The sequence below is a fragment of the Rhincodon typus genome, chromosome 22 (genome assembly GCF_021869965.1).
Source record: "Rhincodon typus isolate 14 chromosome 22, sRhiTyp1.1, whole genome shotgun sequence".
NCBI classification, from domain to species: domain Eukaryota; kingdom Metazoa; phylum Chordata; class Chondrichthyes; order Orectolobiformes; family Rhincodontidae; genus Rhincodon; species Rhincodon typus.
The window spans coordinates 46603652-46625845 of record NC_063353.1 but is presented as its reverse complement, the minus strand read 5'-3'; the positions used below and the strand labels follow the sequence as shown (position 1 = coordinate 46625845).

The window sequence follows — 22194 nt, the reverse complement described above, 5'->3', positions numbered from 1 at the left end:
GGCAGAGGCGAAGGAATTGGGAATAGGGGATGGCATTTTCGCAGGAAGGTGGGTGGGAGCTGGTTGAAATGGATATCGGTTTCTAGTTGGTTGCCAGAGATGGAAACAGAAGATCCACGAAGGAGAGAGAGGTATTAGAGATGGTCCAGGTGAACTTAAGGTTGGGGTGGAAGGTGTTGGTGAAATGGATGAACTGTTCGAGCTCCTCGTGGGAGCACGAGGCGGCGCCGATACAGTCATCAATGTAATGGAGGAAGAGGTGGGATTTAGGGCCAGTGTTGCTACGGAAGAGGGATTGTTCCACGTAACCTACAAAGAGGCAGGCATAGCTTGGGCCCATGCCACCCATGGCCACCCCCTTTGTCTGTAGGAAGTGGGAGGAATTGAAAGAGAAGTTGTTGAGGGTGAGGACAAGTTCGGTTAAGAGGATGAGGGTGTCAGTGGAGGGGGACTGGTCGGGCCTGCGGGACAGGAAGAAGCGGAGGGCCTTTAGGCCATCGGTATGGGGAATGCAGGTATATGGGGACTGGATGTCCATGGTAAAGATGAGGTGTTGGGGACCAGGGAATTGGAGGTTCTGGAGGAGGTGGAGGGCGTAGGTGGTGTCACGGATGTAGGTAGGGAGTTCCTGGACCAAGGGGGTGGAGATAAGTTCGGTGGGGCAGGAGCAGGTGGAGACAATGGGTGGACCGGGGCAGTCAGGTTTGTGGATTTTGGGAAGGAGATAGAAGCGGGCGGTGCGGGGTTGGGGAACGATGAGGTTGGAGGCTGTGGGTGGGAGGTCACCTGAGGTGATGAGGTTGTGGATGGTTTGGGAGATGATGGTTTAGTGCTCGGGCGTGGGGTCATGATCAAGGGGGCGGGAGGGGGTGGTGTCAGAGAGTTGGCGCCTGGCCTTGGCGATGTAGAGGTCAGTGCGCCATACTATAACTGCGCTATTCTGAATGTAGACATTGTCACAGTTGGGGCCAAATTGGGAAGGCCTGAATATGGACTGTAATCCATTGGGGATGATCTGGTTCCGTAGTTCTGAATGTAGACATTGTCACGGTTGGGGAATTCCTTCGCCTCTGCCGCATCTGCTCCCAGGATGAGGCATTCCACTCCTGTACATCTCAGATGTCCTCGTTTTTCAAGGACCGCAACATCCCCCCCCTCAGTGGTCGAGAACGTCCTCGACCGTGTCTCCCACATTTCCCACAACTCATCCCTCACACCCCCTCCCCGCAATAACAACCAAAACAGAATCCCCCTCGTCCTCACATACTACCCCACCAACCTCCGGATCCAACGCATCATCCTTCGACACTTCCGCCATCTGCAATCCGACCCCATCACCAAAGACATTTTTCCCTCCCCAACCTTATCTACTAGCCGGAGGGACCACTCTCTCCATGACTCCCTTGTCTGCTCCACACTCCCCTCCAGCCCCACCACACCCAGCACTTTTCTGCAACCGCAGGAAGTGCTACACCTGTCCGTACACCTCCCCCCTCACCCTCATCCCAGGCCCCAAGAAGACTTTCCACATCAAGCAGATGTTCACCTGCACATCTGCTAATGTGGTATACTGTATCCGCTGTTCCCGTTGTGGTCTCCTCTACCTTGGGGAACCCAAGCGGAGGCTTGGGGACCGCTTTGCAGAACACCTACACTCGGTTCACAATAAACAACTGCACCTCCCAGTCGCGAACCATTTCAACTATCCCTCCCATTCCTCTGACGACATGTCCATCCTGGGCCTCCTGCAGAGCCACGACGATGCCACCCGAAGGTTGCAGGAACAGCAACTCATATTCTGCTTGGGAACCCTGCAGCCCAATGGTATCAATGTGGACTTCACAAGCCTCAAAATCTCCCCTCCCCCTACCACATCCCAAAACCAGTCCAGCTCGTCCCCGCCTCCCTAACCTGTCCTTCCTCCCACCTATCCCCTCCTCCCACCTCAAGCCCCACCCCCATCTCCTACCTACTAACCTCATCCCGCCCCCTTGACCTGTCCGTCCTCCCTGGACTGACCTATCTCCTCCCTAACTCCCCACCTACACTCACCTTTACTGGCTTCATCCCCGCCTCTTTGACCTGCCTGTCTCCTTTATCCATCTTCTGTCCGCCTCCCCCTCTCTCCCTATTTATGTCAGAACCCCCTACCCCTCCCCCATTTCTGAAGAAGGATCTCGGCCCGAAATGTCAGCCTTCCTGCTCCTCTGATGCTGCTTGGCCTGCTGTGTTCATCCAGCTCTACACCTTGTTTTCTCAGGAGGTTGTCTGGATTGCAGTGTATTAGCGAAAAGGAGGAGGTTGGACAAACTTGGATTGTTTTTGCTCGAGTGTCGGAGGCTGAGGGGTGACCTGATAGAAGTTTATAAAATTATGACAGGCATGGATAGGGTAGATAGTTAGAGTCTTTTTCCCCAGGTGGAAATATAAAATTCTCGGTGGAATAGGTTTAAGAAGTAAGATGGGGAAAGTTTATGGGAGATGTGTGAGGCATGTGTTTTACACACAGGGTGATGCTTTCCTGGTGTGCACTGCTAGAGGAGGTGGTAGAGCAAGGACGGTAGCAACATTTAAGAGGTATTTAGACAGATACATGAACAGGCAGGGAATAGAGGGATATGGAGCATGTGTAGGCAGATGGGACTATTTTAGAATGACATCAAGGTTGGCAAAGACATGGTGGGCTGAAGGACCTGTTCCTGTGTTGTGCTGTTCTATGTTGTAAGTTCTATAGACCACAGTGATGTGTGAAAGATTACTTGTGAAGCTTTTCATTGTAGAAAATGCCCAAAGAATAAAAGTCAGCGGTCAGTGTGCTGCCTTGTCACATCATTTACCTTCTTCCACTGGTCTGTACTTCTGCAACTTGACAGAATATATGAGTCTCTCTCGCACACATGCACATGCACGCGCACGCACGTGCACACACAGTCACACACACACACATACACTCACACACTCACTCACAGTCACACACACACACATACACTCACTCACACACACAAACACTCACTCACACACACACACGCACACATACACTCACACACATACACTCACACACTCACACGCGCGCACACACGCACGCACACACTCATATGCACACACACACACTCATACATAGACTCTCCATCCACACACACCCACACACACACTTTTTTTAATATGTCCTTTGTTACATTTCATCCAGGGATATCTCAGTTTGCTTCATTTAAATTTAGTGCTGTTCTGTGCTGTCCCTTTCAGTTGAAGAGTAATCTAGACTCAAAACATTAGCTTGCTATCTCTCCATGGATGCTGCTTGGCCCTCTGTGATTTCCTACATCTTTTGTTTTCAGTACAGATTCCAGTATCTGCAATAATTTGCTCCTCCATTCTTTAGTTGTTCCTTACTGGAAAATCTGCTTCTAAGTGTCGTCAAATCATACATGAGCATCACGTTGAATAGTTACCCCAGACTGGCAAAGTATTCACCAAACCTTGATCCCTCAGCGCCTGCTGGAGTCTTCAGCCACTCTAGGCATAATGGTCCAGTGGGTGTCCTTCTAATTCCCATTCCAAAACAGAGGAAAGACTATGACAGAGGGAACATCTAACCTGTGAGTCTTTGGAACTCATTGCCACAGAGAGCTGTAGGGACTGAGTGCTTGTGTACATTTAAGGCTGAGGTAGATAGATTCTTGATCAGTTGAGAAATCAAAGGTTACAGGGAAAGGGCAGGAAAGTGGATGTGAGGAGCATCGGATCAGCCATGATCCTGTTGAATGGCAGAGCAGGCTGAAAGAGGCCGAATAGCCTGCTGCTCTTCCTGCAATGTACAAAGTTTATTCTGGTTTGAGCTTAAATACAGGTAGTAGTCAGGAAACTTGGTTTAATGTTCTGCAGGACATGCGTTCAAGTCCTGGCATGGCAGATGGTGAAATATGAATTTGATTTAAAAATCTGGAATTAAAAAGCCTAATTGTAATCAATGTCAATTGTGGTAACTCCCCATCTGGTTTACTGATGTCATTTAGAGAATGAAATCTGCTGTCTGTGCCTGATCTACATGTGACTCCAGACCCACAGCACTGAGGTTGACTCTCGACTGTCCTCTGGGCAATTAGGGATGGGTAATAAATGCTGTCTAGCCAGCGACGCCCTCATCCCATGAACAGATATGAAAAAAAACACATACCTAGAGGAGGTGCAGAGATAGTGGTAGAGTTGTTTGAAAGAATGACATGATGCTGTGGTGCCATGAGTTCACATTTCACGATGGTAACCGGTGGATTTTAAATTCAATTAATAATTTGAGATTTGCAAACTAGCCACAGTGATAGTAACTGTGAAATGATTATCACAACCTATTTGGTTCACTTTAGGGAGGGAAATCTGCCCTCCGCAGCTAGGCTGGCTTCATATGTGTAACTCCAGGTCCTCAGCAACTTGGTTGACCCCTAACCACCCTCTGGAATGGGGCTAGGAATGTTCAAGGCAACAGATTCTGGCCTTGCCTGCAAAGCCAGGACAACTGGGCCATGTCCCCCAAGTGAATTGAAAAAAAAATGTCTGTGATACATTTAAAATAAATTGTCTGAAGAGAAATAATTGTCAGAGTAATGGAGAAGAGGTAGGAGAATGCACTGAGCTGCATTATGGACAGAATGGCCTCCTTTTGTATTTGATGGAAGCCCATACGTTCCAGAGCCCTGATGAAGTTAAAATGGCGCTTCATGCATAAAGTATGAAGAACAAATCTCAAACTACCTGAGGTTCAGAGGAGAGGTGATGGCCTAGTGGTATTATCACTGGACTGCTAATCCAGAGATCCAAATAATGTTCTGGGGACCTGGGTTTGAATCCTGCCACAGTGGATAGTGAAATTTGAATTCAGTAAATCTCTGGAATTAACAATCTAGTGATGACTGTGAATCCATTGCCAGTTGTTGGAAGGGACCCATCTGGTTCACTAATGTCCTTTTGGGAAGGAAACTGCCATCCTGGTCTGGCCTATATGTAACTCCAGACCCACAGCAATGTGGTTGATTCTGAACTGCCCTCTAGACAATTAGGGATGGGCAATAAATGCTGCCTAGCCACCGACGCCCTCATCCCGTGAATGAATAAAGAAAAAGGCTGTGAGCGTTCTTTACAGAGTGTGTCACACAATTAATCCCAAAAATATCCAGCCAGCAGAATTAAACTGAGCACCTGTACTGTCAGTGTCTCTGTACATTGCACTGTTAGCATGACGGGTTCTAGACTTTATATTCAGCAATATTTTCTTCCCTGTTGAATACTTTTGCCAAAAATACCTTTCTGAGCATAAAACCAGGAAACCAATGTTTTTAATCAAACATTAACTCACAGATGCCCCATTGTGTTTGTCACTAGTAGACATACTCTGCTTGAAATAATATTGTTCTACTAATAGATCTTGCTGGTTGACAGTTTATCAAAGTAGACCGGCAACAATGTTTGGCAGAAAAGGCAGTTAAATTTGTTGAGTCCAACTGGTGAATACATTGCCATCACATTTTGTTTAAAAATGTAACCTTTTTTTAAATTCTCTCGTTGGCTGTAACTCTGGAAGTCAAGGAGGTTAATTGATCCTTCAAACCAGATCCACTATTCAGTGGGATCATGGCTGATGTGGAATAAAAAGCTCAGAAATAAATTTCATTAATAATTATAGTGGAAAATTCTCAGAAGAAATCTGCAGTCCTTACCTGGTCTGGCCTACACGTGACTCCAGACCCACAGCAATGTGGTTGTCCCTTAACTGCCCTCTGAAATGGCTTCACAAGCTGCTCAGTTGTACCAGGCCGCTACAGAAAAAAAAACATTGTGGGTCTATCAACACCCCCAGGTACTGCAGCAGTTAGAGAAGGCAGCTCACCAACACCTTCTCAAGGGCAACTAGGGATGGGCAATAAATGCTGGGCCCAGTCAACGATGCCCACATCCTGTGAATCTACCTCCATGTATCAAACTTCTTGCTTGTTCCTTGACATTCCTAAACTCATCTGATTCACTAATGCCATTTACAGAAGGAAACTGCCATCCTTACCTGGTCTGGACTACATGTGACTCCAGACCCACAGCAATGTGGTTGATTCTTAACTACCTTCTGGGATGGGAAAGAACTGCTGCCCTCATCCTGTGAATGAATTAAAAAAATAACAAATAAAAACCAAAAGAACTGCGGATGCTGTAAATCAGGAACAAAAACAAAGTTGCTGGAAAAGCTCAGCAGGTCTGGCAGCATCTGTGGATGAGGAAACAGAGTTAACGTTTCGGGTCCAGTGACCCTTCCTCAGAACTGAGTAAAAAAAACACATCAGCTTAACAGAAATCTATTAATCTCAGATTAAAATTTGACACTTTGTGTATGTTTTTAAAACAGGTTTAATAAACCTTTCTCCACCATCTAAGTTGTGATATTGGACAATTGTAAGAGCATAAGAAATAGGTGCAGGAGTGGGAATTCATTTAATCTGTATTCAGGCAAAACCTGCTGTTACTTGAATAAAATTACAACGTACGACAGATGTGTAACAATTAGCAAAATATCATGAAGAATAATAAATGTCTAGTGGAGAATTGCTGTCTTGGAGCTGAAAGAGGACATTTGCTGACATTTTCCCACAGCGAGAAGTTAGGGTAAGGAATGCACTGCCTGGAAATGTGGCGGGGGGCAGGTTCGATTGAGGCATTCAGGAAGGGCATTGGATGGTTATTTAAAGAGAAACATGGGTTTGGGGAGAAAGTGGAAAATTGCTCATTTGGAGAGTTGGTGCAGTCAGGATGAGCTAAATAAACACCCTCCTTCAATGCCATAACACTTCTGCGATTATTTTTGGCCACGAGAGACACAGTGGGTTGAGTTGCTGTCCCATGTTGCTAGCTAGCTGCAATTTGTGTAGGAGGTGATGCCCAGTTGGTGACTGAGGGGTTTGGGTTTATTCAGAGACGCATTGTGGCACAAGGTGTTGGGAGTTCCAAATGGCTACAAGGTGCAGCTGTAGGTTGTCCTACTCGTCTCAACTATTCTGTTGTTTGGAGCCGCGAGCAAGGCACTAAGCACCTCCTCCTCATAGAATGGAAGCGTTCTCCTGGAGCTGGCTTGCAGCCATACACATCGGCACATTACTGGTTGCAGAAGGCTGCTAGGTAACAACAGGCTGTCACTACCCCAGAGAGAACCCTTCAAAAAGTCCATCCGTGGCTGTGAAGCATCCTGTCCCCACTGGAGGTGTGAAAGGTGCAATAAGAAAGCAGGTCTTCATTTGAAATATACAAATAATGTGACAATAAGAGGCACATAGATTCATGGTTTGTGTGATTTTTGATTACCAATTTTGTTAACAAAAATCAAATTATAGAACGTGGGATATGGACATCACTGGCTGAGACAGCATTTATAGCACATCCCTTCTTACCTTTGGGAAGGTGGTGCTGAGACGCTGCCTTGATCTGCTGTGGTTCATTTGGCGTAAGTGTAATGTACAGTCATACAGCACGGAAACAGACCCTTCAGTCCAACTAGTCCATGCCGACCATATTCCCAAACTAAACTAGTCCCACTTGCCAGGGTTTGGCTCATATCCCTCCAAACATTTCTTATTCATGTACTTAGCCAGGTGTCTTTTGAATGTTGTAACTGTACCCACATCCACCCCTTCCTCAGGAAGTTCATTCCATAGACGAACCACCCTCTGCGTGAAAAAGACACCCCTCCTGTCTTTTCTAAATCCTTTTCCTCTCACCTTAGAAATATGCCCCCTGGTTTTGAATTCTCCCACCTTACGGAAAAGACCTTTGCTATTCACCTTGTCTACATGGTTTTATAATAACACTGTCAGGGAGGGAGTCCCGCGATTTTGACCCAGTGACACTGAAGAAATGGTGATAAATTTCCATGCACTTTCGAAAGACTGCAATGTTTGGCTTTTATTTCTTTTTTTTCTACTTAATACTAAGAATTACTGTAATGTTTAACTTTTAACTTTGTTCTTTCTTTCTATGTTTTTCTTATGATTCTGTACCTAGGTACTTTGTACCTAAGATGGCGCCTTGTGAGGTGACATTATACACTTTTCACTGTATCCTGTACTTCTGTACTTGAGTACATGTGACAATAAAATCTAAATCTAAAGTCAGGATGGTGAGTGGCTTGGAGAGGAACTTGCAGGGGGTGGTGTTCCCATGTACCTGCTGCCCTTGTCCTTCTAGATGGAAGTTATAAAAAGTGCTTGAAAGGACCTTTGGTGAATTACTGCAGTGCATCGTGTAGAATGCTGAATAAAAAAATGTGCAGCATTAGCGGCAAATCTAAACAGAAAGTACAGGCAGAAATTATATTTATAAGAAATAAAGGCCAGTTCCCATGAGATGAGTGTAGTACACTGCATTTGACCCCAGTTTAACACTCAATGAATCTCATCTCAGTTCAAACAATTGTATTGTGTTTGGAAAAGTATTACAGCATAGTAATACTGTCTCCTTTGATGAGGCTAATGCTGAATCTAATACCTTAATCCTAAAAATATTCCATTAGTCAAAATTTATCTACTGTCTCCAGTGAGGTTATTCTTCACATTGATGCATTTGTTTGATCCCTGTCTGACCTTCATTGTTTTCTTTCTTTTCAAGTGGCTTCCCCTCGCAGTCAGAGGAGCACAGCACAGTCTGCCGACTCAGTCGTTTCTTCTCCTTCCAGCAGTCCGCACCACATTGTATCCTGGCAGAGTGGGTGAGTCACATAGTCTGAGGGGGACAAAGCCTATTGTCTTTTCTCATCATCAAAGCTCCCAACTCACAGAGCACACAGCCGTCCACACCCAGATTCCTCAAACACAGTTTCAAAGAGTGATTTGATCACACGTTAGAAAAATCTGCCTTCTATAATTATCACACCAAAAATGCAGAACGTGAGCAGACTGTACTTTCACAGTTTGATAGTAGAGTTGACAGGTGAGCAGACAGAGGTGTAATAACAGTTATCCCACAGAGTTCATCAGCCATGATGGCTGTTGTCAGGGTTAACATTGCACAATGCTTAACATTTACATTGTGCTCTGTTGAAATTGAATGGTGAGCAAATAAGAATTAAATGCCACATTGTCAAAACAGAACATGTTGGAAATGCACAGCGCACCTAGCAGTGTCTAAAAGAAAATGCCTTGTGATATCGATATGCTGAACTTGATGCAGTCACAATCCAAGTCAGTCCCCTGCCTCCCACAGGATGTTTAAAAAGCTCAAACCAACTCAAGGGGAATAAATATTCTGGGACTTTCCTCCATAAGTATTAAAGCCATGATGTGGAGATGCCAGTGTTGGACTGGGATGGACAAGGTCAGAAGCGATAGGGTGACAAAGGAGCAGCACTCCAAAAGCTTGTAATTTCACATAGACCTGTTGAATTATAACCTGGTATCATGTGACTTCTGATCATGAGTATTAAAGGCAGTCAATTTCCAGAGATTTCTGGGACCAGGAGATACAGATCCTTAGGTCTCACTACCTTTTGACAGGTCAAAAAGCAAGACAGGAAGATTTATGAGTCTGGCCTTGCTTCCTCTTTCATAGACTGAAAGTTAGATCTTGTATTTCTGGTATTTTCTGGTTTCACACTGTCTCTGTGTTAATCTCATCTTGAGAATTTAAACACTACGGTTCCTCTCATTTCTTCTGGTCTCCTGCTGTTCCTAAAAAGCTTTTAAATAATTAGCACTTTCAAAAAATCTTTCCTATGTCTGAAAAGAGTCAGATAACACTTTTAAAGAGAACACTCAATATCATGGAACATGCGAATTTTATTTCAGGGACAGTTTAAACTTAAACCTAAATTTAAAGTTACAAAATTTGAACTTTTAACTTTCTTAAAGTTCCAATGAAGAAAAACCACAACTTGTAAATGAAATATTTGAAACTGAGTGTTTCAGCTCTTATCGCAGATCTTCAGCAGGATTGGATGAACAGTGTTGATTTTTCACAAATTGGAAAATTTAACTGAATAATCCCGCAGTCTGTTATGATTATGGAGGGACCATCTCTGTTTGATTCCCCAGTTCGCTCTGTGTGTTATAAACACCATCCCTGGCTAAGTAATTGCTCAGGCAAAGGTCCTGTCTTTGCTAAAATAAAACAAAGGCCTACAGTTGCTGGAAATCCGAAACAAAAACAGAAATTGCTGGAGAAACTGATCAGGTTTGGCAGCGTCTGTAGAGAGAGTTAAAGTTTGGAGTCCAGTTCTGAAGAAGGGTCACTGAGCTTGAAACGTTAACTCTGTTTTTGTCTTAACAGACGCTGCCAGACCTGCTAAATTTTTCCAATAACTTCTGATTTTGGTTCTGTCTCTGTTATGAGTGAGTACAGGGCACACATGAGGTACCTGGAACAATGTCTTCACTTTTCTTGTGGCTATGTATCTTGGATTATTTTATCCTTATACAATAACATGGGATACACCATTGACCGCAGTGCACATAAAACCTGACATAAGTGTAAAATGGAGTGCCTGTTCAACATGCCAAGTTTATATGTTCACACCCTCATTGGATCTACACACCAAACCCGGCTCTCACTATCTAGTACCAGGCTATCATGCTGTAGGTTCCTCATTAAGGAAGATGTTGTGTTTCAGTTATGGAGCCTTCATTTAAATGGCATCAATCAATTATCTACTCCCTCTGTTGATTGTGAATACAAAACTTACTGTTTCAGTCCAAGAATTTGCACAAAACTGAGTTTTACAAAGAGTTATTTAGTAGCACAGAACCTACAGTTTGCTGAAAAAAGAGACACATGTAATTTTGGGCACTCTGTTTTGGGTTTTGCAAGCACCAGCTCATTATGTCAAGTCAGAATCTTGCCTGTTGCAACCAGCGAAAGGAATAAACTGGTGTTCAATACAGTCTGCCCCATCCAGTCACCATGATGACCCCAAACAGCCCACGTTTGCAAAAGCCAAAACACAGTGTTTGACATTAGGTGCGATTCTATGACTGAACAGCATTCACTAAATGATCCCAAATGTGCTGCGAATTACACTAACAACCAGTTTAGGATTTTCAGTCAGAATCACATACTTGCAAGTACCAGTAGCTACATACAACAATACACAGGACCCCATCCCTTCTACACAGAAAGAACATGTATGTGTTTGAACTCCATAAAGCAAGTGACAGACACTGTCTGGTTCACTGCTCAGGGAAATGCCTTGACAAATCGGATTCAATCAGCCTGGTTTAAAATTTAAACAAAGCTTGGCAGTTAACTGTCAGCAACATCAAACTGGTGCTTTCTCTATGGCTATGTCTCCACAAATCTGCCTCCACTTGCCAGTCAGTAGTCTTACTGAAAACCAATCAGCACTCTCCTCTCATGCAATATAAATGTTTGTTTCCCTTTGTTATTCTTACAGACTGCGCTGATGATTGCATGATGAAAAGCTCTGATAAAATGTGTCTTTTTTCAGCAAAACTGTTCTCCTTAGCAAAGAGACCATAAGGGATCTCACAAGAGGTGTTCAGAATAATGAGGAGCCTGTATGGAGGAGCTACACTGTGAAGCTTCTTTTGCTGGATGGGTGGGGGGCAGAGAACACCACTTTCATGTGATTGGCAAAAGAACCAAAGGACACATGAGGATATCTTTCAGGACCATGGAATTCAGTGGCTGAGAGTGTGTAGAAGACAGATGCAATCACAGCTTCCCAAAGGGAGCTAGATAAGTATCTGAAAACAGGGAAAAGGTACAGGGTTTCAGAGAAGGGGCAGGAGGGTGTGACTAGCTGAGAGCCAACGTGAACATAACAAGCTGACCCCTCCCACCCAGTGTAGGAAATAAAAGCTGGAAATTTTGGTTTTTTTAACAAAATCTGGCCCTGTTTCTGTAAAATTAACCTTTGAATGGAAGTGAACCTTTTTGACAATTACCATTAAAGCTCAGAGTTAAGGGTGAAGAATGTGCGCTGTATGTTATAACTTGTGTCAAGTCATCATTTTGTCGTCTATGTATTCACTGTTCAATGTCTTCAGATTGTGTGGCAAAGTTGAAATCTGAACAGAATTACTGTAATGTAAGACTAAAGTAGTTTCAATATTACATCCTAATTCTTCATTACTTTAACAATAAGAAATTAAATCACCAACAAGTTTCTTGCTAATTTCTGAACTACCAATTCTAACTAACATTTTCCCTGCTTTCTTCTTTTTACTAATATTCAGTCTTATCTGCTCCTCTTTTCACCTGCCTTTCTGTAGAGGTACAACAGAAACGAGCACACCTCACGATGAACAGACCCAATCGCCAACTCACCAAAGCCCTGTAAAATAGAGGTACGGTAATAATCGGTTATGTGATATAACACCCCTCACTGTCTGTCTTTGTGCCATTTAACTGTATGTGGGATGGTTCATTTTCTTACAGTCCCTCTCTGACATCACTGTGCATGTCCCTGCTCGCCAAGGACTGCGGCTATTTAAGGAGGCAACTCACCACCACCTCCTCCAGGGCAATTAGGGATAGGCAATAAATGCTGGCCCAACCAGCAATGCCCACGTCCTCTGAACGAGTGAAATAAATAAAACCAAAAAGGAAAGAGCTTTGTTGAAATCACACCTTTGTGACAGAAATAAAATGGAGTCGAGAGTTTTATTTTAGAAGTTTTATTATTGTAGCCACTCCCATAGGTTCAGGAAATAAATGCAATGTGTGGCTTAGCATTAGGCATTTGGCCTAACTTTTGTCTTTTCTCTTTTACAATCCTGGTCACCAGAAAGTCCCAACCTCATTTTCTGATCTGCTACACTATCTGCAGTCCTCTGCTCAGTATTTGAGCCCTTAAGGTTTGTTTGGAGTTATTGTGCACCTGATCGCCTTTCACTTACTCTGTGTTTGAAAGTGTAAATGTGTAATCATCAGCCTGAAAGGTACTGCCCACTTTAATCCTGTTGAACCACTTGGGAAAGTGGCAGAGTCTGTCCCTAACCCCTGCCCACACACTGGGAGTAGAGTCCCCTAGAGCTTCCATCCAGGACAAGAGGCCTGTACCAATTGTTTAGGGTAGTCACAGCAGCCGAGGAATTAAAATTCGGTTCAATGATCTTGGAATAAACAGCTGTTCGTAAGGGTGACCATTTAATCACTGAATTGTGGCAAAATCCTCTCTGGTTCACTGATGGCCTTTCGAGAAGGAAATCTGCTGTCCTTAGCTGGTCTGGCCTACATGACTGCAAAGCGATGTGGCTGACCCTTATATTCCCTTTAAAATGGCTTAGTAACGCCATCAAATTACATCAACAATTGCTGTGAAAGGCTGTAACACAATTCTACAGCCATGTCTTCATGGTAGAAGGTTGCTCATCACCACCTTCTCCAGGGCAGTTAGGAGCAGATGATAAACGCCTACATCTCAAATAAGAAGAATACATGCCTGGAGAACTGAAACAATGTTTTTCAATTTTAAATGCCCTGAAAATAATAAAGATTTGACTCAGTTGTTCTCCGTAAATAAAAATCCAAACACTTTCTATTCGATCTCAGTAGATGATGAGAGGGCAAAATTAATCCCATTCGAAAACCATTAGCTAGTTAGTTTTCTGTCTGTATCTTTATACTGAGCCGGTGAATTCTATAGTTTATTTTGAATCAGTCCCCTGAGGCAGTTTTATGGATTGCTGTTGAGGTGGTTAGAATGCTCCTTCAACAGAGAATGTTCTCCTTCTGATTCACATGAGAACATTGATCTATCTGACCCCATGTGTCACACAAAGGACCAGCAAGGTTTGACCATGAGGAGTCTGAATGGAGCAGTTGTTTTTTGGTTGTGTCTAACATTCTGAGAGAACTCTGATGGTCGATCCATTGAGACAAAGTGAAAGCTTGTCAATACCAACCAACGAGGAGCTAGCACACTTTAAATACGTGTTTGTGCACAAAGACCCAGCCTGAGAGTGTTCAGTCACGTCGTGCTTTTATGGTCTAAGGATAGAACAAGCCATACATAAGAGGAATTTTGCAACCTCTCAGTTCAGATGTATCGCTCCTCATTTACTCAAAGGAAGGGAAAGTCATGTCTTGATTTCAAACTGTTGTGAAAAGAAGCAATTCTGGGAAGTTTCATTTTTTTTTTGTCAGATTTTTGAACAAGGTGGCTTTGTGTTTGGAATTACAGAATTTCAATTGGCTCCCTGTTTTTCATCAAGCTGATAACTGATATGGGTTAGCTGCTCAGCAGAAAGCCTGGCTAGATTTACAGTGTTCCAGCTGCTTTATGAGACAGAACTTATAGGATTTCAAAGGTGCCATTCAAAACAGCTCAGAGGTTAGGGCCAACTGCTTGATCCTTTGGCCTGCTGACCAGTTTCTTACATAGGGCTGAGGTATTTCACTTTATATGAATCCATACTCTGAAACTCAGCTCGGAGCTAGCTTGCCCAGGCAGCACCAACAGTGGTCTTAGAGAGATCCTTTGGTATAGGTTCACCTTCCTCTCTCTGTAGGGTATGCTTTAATGCAGCATGAATTTAGAGAAAACAATTTTCTCTGAAGTAGAAGTAGCAAAGTATGTCATTGCTGTGATCCTTGACCTCGTTGTGCAGGACCTTCACGCCATCTTTTACTGAAATGAAGAATTTTCTAAGTCACAATCTGATTCCCTGACGTTAGTCTCTTGTCTTTTTAGACCCTACCAGGATACTTGCTACATGGACTCCCCACTCTATTCAGAATTGGCAGACATTCAGTGGTATGGGAGTGACAATGCCAAGCCTGGAACTCTCGTCTGACATCTGACCTCAAATCAAAGTAGAAAACGTCAACACCCCTCAGTGATCACTTCACTGCCCCTTGACACTGCCTTACTCTTGTACACAGTCATTAACCAGCAACTGCAGCTCCAAGCTCACTCACAGAAGGAGTCATGCAGCAAAGCCAAGACAAAGCTTAATTAAAGTACCGCAGACTGTGCTGTCCCTCAGGTAACCACTGGCCAACAGCCGCAAGGTCTTTATGAATAAAACACGACACTGTTTTTTAAACTGTGAATCATATGCACCAGACATCCCGCTCTTAACGCCTGGTGCATGATTTTATTTTATTCCCTAATGCAGACAGTGTAATAATAAAGTACTTCAGAATTTAACCAAGTTTACTTGAAGATTACCAAAGACCAATGAAAAGCTAAAAGGAAAGAATTCGATGGACATTGGCCACTGGTTACCTGACAAATAAAAAGTTGTTAATCTCTTGTTTCATTAATGGCTCTGGCATATAATATGTGAAAGATATTGAACATGCATTCCGCACAGTAAAACATGCCAGAGTGCAGAAAAGCTTGTTTTCCTACAATAAAGCAACAGAGTTTTGTAATATATTTGTGGATAGTATATATGAAGGCTGGATGAGCTGTTCCTGATGCTCCGAAGCGTGGTCTAGTAGCTAATACATTAATTATATCAGAACAAAAGCACAGAGTTAACATAATCTGCATATTTCTGGACTGAACAAATATTGCATAATGGTACAATTCCAGTCCTAGTTTAAGCTTCAAAACAGCTCATCGATCGTGAATGCTCTTCAAGGACTTCAGCTGATTTATTGGACAAGACCTTGGAGAGTTGTCAACCCTTAGAAGGCCTCACAAATTTTTAAGAAGTATTTTCCCATGAAGTACTCATCAGAAATAATTTAATGGCTGGCACGGAAAGTTCACAAAGTCTGTGGAGCACAGACTTCACAGCAAGGTGACTGTTGCAACAGGACACTGATCTGGCCAAAAATATAAAAGGGAGCTTTTTTTTTAATTCTCTCCTTCTGAACATTTGATGGTTTCCTGTTCGACTGGACGATGGTGGGGTTGGCGCGGGGCTCATGGGTGGCGGGGAGATGGGGGTGGAGTGGGGCGGGGGGGGGTGGGGGGGGGGTAACAGGGGGGGGGGGGGGAGAGACAGCAGCAGGAATGCCTGCCTTATGGAAACGCTGCTTAGTAAGCTGAAGCAGAACCATTGTGTGTGGTCCCATGGACAAGAAAGGATTGCTTCAGCAAGCTGAAAAAAAAACCCCAGACAGCACTGTTTGTCTTTGTGAGAGGACCCGGAAGGATTCACGTTGAGTTATAAGAGAGGCTAACGTTCACAAACATTACCATACATTTGTTGTGAGGCAGAATTTTTCTAAATACAGTTTCAGATACCATTGTGCAAAATGTTAAACTTCCAATATGTTTTCTAAATCAGTATTAGTTTTAGTTTGGACATAGCAAACCAGATTCAGGTGCTACCCAACAAACAGTTACCACTAGAATAGTTGTAGGGTTTTACATCTATAAATGTCAATAGTTTTCTTACAAGTTGTGTAAATTAAAGCAACGTAGTTATGACTAATTCAGTAGAATGCTCCCAAAAAATGGCTGTGGATCTTAAAAGAGCATGTAAAATGTCCTTCTTTTCTCCTGCCCCTCCTCTGGTTTCTGTTTCATTTTAATCAAAGAAGATTATGTATGGTGTAGAAAATGCAGAATTGTGACATTCTGCGATTAATTTATTCCTTTTGTATTAAGAATTTGTATAGTACCTTTACATTTTGCAGAACAGTGTTGTCAACAATTCTTAAATGAAGCATTTTCAAGATAATAAATTTGGTTGTTCTTGAAATTAACAAAATAAATTATTACTGAATGTTAGAAGAATTTGATTGTGGTATTTGTCTCAGTAAACGGACTTGTCAGACACATGCACCTATCACCTGGTTAGCCACAAGCATCAGTCTGCTATGGGAGCCCATTCATCTCTGAGACAATTCTAGGTACATGCCACATCATGTCAAACTCTGCCTCATTAAGGTATCCCCTCACTGATGAAAGTATAAAACTCGCTTGATCTGCTCCAGAGAGAGAACCACTAATACTGTTCAGAGAAATGCAGGGAAGTTCTTCCAGTATCCTGTCCAACCAGAATCTCCACAAAAGAAGCACCAATCAGACAGCTTAATGGGTCACTACCTCATTGCTGTCTGTGGGAACTTGCTTTGGCAAAGCTGGCTGTTGTATTTGACTGCATGACACTCGTTGAACTTCAAAAATAAATCATTGGCTGAGAAGCACTCTGGAACCTCTTCAGAATGTGCAAGGCGCTATTTTAATGCAAGTTCCTTCTTCCCTGGCCATGCTGCCAAAGTAAAGTCATTGATTCAGCCAACTGGGAGACAGGGCTAGCTGCTGAATTAAAAGTGTCGCTGATAACATTCTTTGACCAGGACGTTGTCTCATCTGTAAACAGTAAGAGGGAGTAGCGTTGAGGGTGAAAACACTTGACAAAAAAAACTTGTTTTGCTGTGAGGATGATTGACTTTGAGTAAAACTTCACCATATCCTTCACACAGAGGAATAGCTTTGAGATACAAGTCAAATAGTGCTCTGAGAGAGACAGATTGGAGGCCTCAATTGTGACTGAAGGACCTTGAACTTACAATTTGACTAATGCTGTTTCAAAACACCTAAACAATAAGTGACACCCCATCCTCCTGTGTAAGTACAGCAAGGTGTTACAGCTGTAAACCAAACATCAGCTGCATCGTTATATTTTGGATTGACATTTGTCAAAGAATCTGTGCGATGTAATAACTATAAAATAGAGTTTGACCTATGATCCTGGTAATCTAGTACTGACAGCAAATCAGTTCCACTCTACATTCCACTGTACAAATAATTTGAAAATTTAAAGGTTAAAAGTGTTGTAGCTATTGTAGATTATCTGACATATATAATTACATATAATTGGGGGAGAAGCTGATATAGTGGCTATGACACTTGATTAAGGATCCAGGCTAATTCTCTGTGGACAAGGGTTCAAACCTGCCCCTCACCCCCAATTGTAGGTGGAGGAATTTACATTAACTTTTTTTTCGAAAATCTGGTATAATACGTGTGAAATTTTCATTGCTGACAAGCCCCATCTGGTTCAGTGAGGTCTGGAGCTGTGAGTTCTACACTCCTCTGAGCATACAGCAACAGATTATATGAAGCATAACTACATACAGAGGATAGTAAGAGCAGAAGTAGGCCATTCAGCCCATCAGGTCTGCACCATCATTCAATGAGATCATGACATCCCCAACTCTGCTTTCCTGCCTTTTTCTTATACGTCTTGATTCCCTTACTAATTAAAAAATGTCTATCTTAGCTTTGAATAAACACAAATGAATAGATTCAAGAACAACTTCTTCCCTGCTGTTACCAGACTTTTGAACAGACCTCCCGGGATCACCAGACCCGAAACATTAACTCTGTTTTCTCCTTCACAGATGCTGCCAGACCTGCTGAGCTTTTCCAGCAACTTTGTTTTTGTCCCAAATATTAATTCAGATCTTTCTGTTTGCACCTTCTCACTGGCTGTAACACTGTACTCTGCACATTGTGCTATTACCCTGATGCACTTTGTATGGTACAATGTGCCTGTATAGCACACAAAACAACATTTTTCACTGTATCTCAGTAAATGTGACAATAAATCAATCAATCACTTAATGGCCCCGCTTCGACAGCCCTCTGCAGTAAAGAATTCCACAGATTCACTCCCCTCAGCAAGAAGACATTCCTCCTTATCTTTGTCTTAAATGGGTGACCCCCTTATTCTGAGATTATGCTTCTGGTCCTAGACTGTCCCAGAGGGGAAACAATTTTTCTGTACCCACCCTGTCAAATCCCCTAAGAATCTTGTATGTTTCAATAAGGTCATCTCTCATTCTTCTAAATTCCAATGAATACAGGCCCAACCTACTCAAGCTCACCTCATGAGACACTCCCTTCCATTACCCTTCAAAGATCTGAAGAAGAATCATATTAGATGTGATATGTTAACTCTGTTTCTCACTCCACAGATGCTGCCAGACCTGCTGAGTTTCGCCAGCATTTTCTGAGTAAGTTTCAGATCTCCAGCATCCACAGTATTTTGTTTTCATCTTCAAACAAAAGTGTGATCTACATCATATTCTTGAAAATTATTAAATTCTTAACTGGGATTAATATCATCCCTTCATAAAAAAATAAAGAAAGTCTTGAGTCTAAGGTGACTGTCAAGTTACAATGTGCTATAGAGCGTTCATCTTGCTACAGTAAGGCCAAGTTATAAGTTCACTGTGCGCTCCTATACCAACATTGCTGCCAACAATGGGCTGTTTTGTCTGCACACAGGTGTGTGAGCCTTCAGGAGGCCAAGTTTGGGAAGGAACCAGCATTCCCAATCAGCATTTCATTCCCCATCTGCAATGTATGGCACTTCTTGACAAATGTACCTTTTTTGGACTAAGGTCTGTTATTTCACATGGTTTTACTTTGACTTTTCCTGGCTTAGCAGACAAAGAAAAAGTGACAAGGGCTTTCCAGCATACAACCTCTTTCCACACTTATTCGCTCCCCATGGTTTTGGTAACATCCATCTGTTGTGCATGTTCTTTCCCTGTGGGCTGTGTAACATGTAGATCACATCAAAGGCCGAGAAAATATTATCAATGACAACCGAACCCCCAACTGCGATCAATAAAAACTTTATGCCCTAGAATATCTCTTCAAACTGAGAATAGAAGTGTATTTCTAATCAAGGTAATCAATTCTTAGTGAACAGTCGACCATGTCAATCTGATTGATGAGCAAGGAATAGTTGCTATTAGTACTTCTGCTTCTTCGCTTATGAAATTATTATTCAGAAGTGAATTACTGTTTCATTTTGATGGTGAGTTTAATTTGTAATTGGTGATTCCCTCTTTCTACTGGAAAAGATACACTGTGGGTACAAACAACTGGTTAATATTCAGTCATTCGTTTTAAGGTGTTACACAACTTAATGAAGATATATTGAGCCTCAAGCCTCACAACCCATTTGGGATTTTATAATTCTCATTCTTCTTTTCAAATTGGTCCACAGCCACATCTGTCCCCCTCTCTGTTTTCTTTGTAGACTCAGGATCACGGGTGACCTGTTCACCCTGGTACTGAGGTGGTTGACGATTTCTGGTGCAGGCCCAATGCTGATTCCACCGCATGAAGGGGCAGATGGTGCCAGTCAAGTTGGACAGAAGAGTTGTTTGGGGGGGTGGTGGGGAGCGGAGGAGGGGTCAAGTGCCCCCTCACCGCTGGGTGTTCTCGACAAAGTCTCTCAACATGTTCAGTATCTTCCCAGAATGAACAGTCACATAGTCATACAGCACAGAAACAGAACCTTCGGTCCAACCAGTCCATGCCGAACATGTTCCCAAACAAAACTGGTCCCACTTGCCTGCATTTGGCCCATATCCCTCCAAACCTCACCTATTCATGTACTTATCCAAATGTCTTTTAAATATTGCAATTATTAGACCATAAGACATAGGAGCAGAAATTAGGCCATTCGGCCCATTGAGTCTGCTCCACCATTCAATCATGGCTGATAAGTTCCTTAACCCCATTCTCCTGCTTGATCCCCTTGATAATCAAGAACTATCTATCTCAGTCTTAAATGTACTCAATGACCTGGCCTCCACAGCCTTCTGTGGCAGTGAATTCCATAGATTCACCACTCTCTGGCTGAAGAAGTTTCTCCTTATCTCCGTTCTAAAAGGTCTTCCCTTTATTCTAAGGCTGTGCCCTTGGGTCCTAGACTCTCCTACCAATGGAAACATCTTCCCAAAATCCACCCTGTCCAGGCTATTCAGTATTCTCTAAGTTCCAATTAGATCCACCCTCATCCTTCTAAACTCCAATGAGTATAGTCCCAGAGTCCTCAAACGTTCCTCATATGTTAAGCATATACCGGCATCTACAACTTCCTCTGGCAGTTCATTCCACACACAATCCACTCTCTATGTAAAAAAGTTGCCCCTTGTGTCCTTTTTAAATCTTTGTCATCTCACCCCTTGTTTTGAACACCCCCACCCAAGGTAGAAGACTCATGTCAACCAACCAGGGTCTCCCATGTGTCAACAGGGAGATTCGACCTCTTGAGGCATCTGCTGTCTCCATGGAAGTCTCCAGTCACAACTGAGTTCTGTCTAGAGCCGCAGCTTTGTGGATCTGGTGTCAGATATCAACTGCATATTGTCCAAAGCTCCAGAGTAACTGGCCTCTTGAGCAACCCTGAATTTTCATCTCTTCATCACCAACAGTTATGGTTTCAGTTGCCAAGACCATAAGTTCTGGAACTCCCTCACGAACCTGTACTGCTACAACTTTATCTCTCACTTTCTTCCTTTAAGATGTCCTTAAAACTTTCCCGTTACGGGCAAAGCTTTCTGTTCATGAAATCTCTTTATGTTGATCTGCGTCAAATTATTAAAATGAGAATCTTTCCTGTGAAGCACCTTGGGGGCATTTTATGAGAAGACAGGTGCTGTATTGATGCAGGTTGTTGTTGTTACCAGGTTACACAGTATAAAGCTTGCTACAGCAATCTCTTGTGGTGTAGTGTTAGTGTCCCTATCTCTGAGCCAGGAGATCTGGGTTTAAGTCCATAAGACAATAAAAAAAAGGAACAGGAATAGGCCATTCGGCCACTTGAGCCTGCTCCACCATTCATTAGGGTCATGGCTGATCCAACATTCCTCACGTGCACTTTTCTAACCTTTTCCTGTAACCCTTAATTCCCCGACTGATCAAGAATCTATCTGTCTCAGCCTTAAATATAGACAAGGACTCTGTCCCCACAGATCTCTGTAGCAATGAGTTCCAAAAACCCACAACCCTTTGAGAGAAGAAATTCCTCCTCAATCTCAGTCTTAAATTGGGTCCCCTTTATTCTGAGACAATGCCCACTGATCCTAGACTCCCCCATGAAGAGAAACATTCTCTCAGTATTTACCCTATCAAGCCCCTTAAGAATCCTGTATGTTTCAATAAGATCACCCCTCATTCTTCTAACCTTCAGTGTGTAGAATCCCAATGTGTTTAAACTTTGCTCATGAGACAATCCTTCATACCAGGGATCATCCTTGGAAAGCTTCTATGAACTGCCTCCAATGAAATAATGTCTTTCCTTAAATAAGGGGACAAAAACTGCTAAGACTTTCCTACTCCTACACTCCAACTCCCTTGAAATACGGGCCAACGTTCCATTAGCTGTCCTGATGACCTGCTGCATCTGTGTGCCAGCTTTCTGGCTTTTGTGCACAAGTCCCCCTAAGTCCCTTTGTGTTGTAGCTTTCTGCACTTTCTCTTCATTTAAATAATGCTCTGTT

At 43.0% G+C, this 22194-nt stretch overlaps 1 protein-coding gene across 1 annotated transcript in view; it reads left to right on the top strand.

The window, feature by feature from the left end:
• The window catches only part of frmd4a (FERM domain containing 4A), a 341550-nt gene extending 325699 nt beyond the window's left edge, over window positions 1-15851 (top strand). The window contains exons 18-19 of the mRNA XM_048610012.1: window positions 8635-8734; window positions 14675-15851. Coding sequence (XP_048465969.1) covers window positions 8635-8734; window positions 14675-14777 — 203 coding nt within the window. The 3' untranslated portion in view covers window positions 14778-15851. The remainder of the gene's footprint in view (window positions 1-8634; window positions 8735-14674) is intronic.
• The last annotated feature ends 6343 nt before the right edge of the window (window positions 15852-22194 follow it).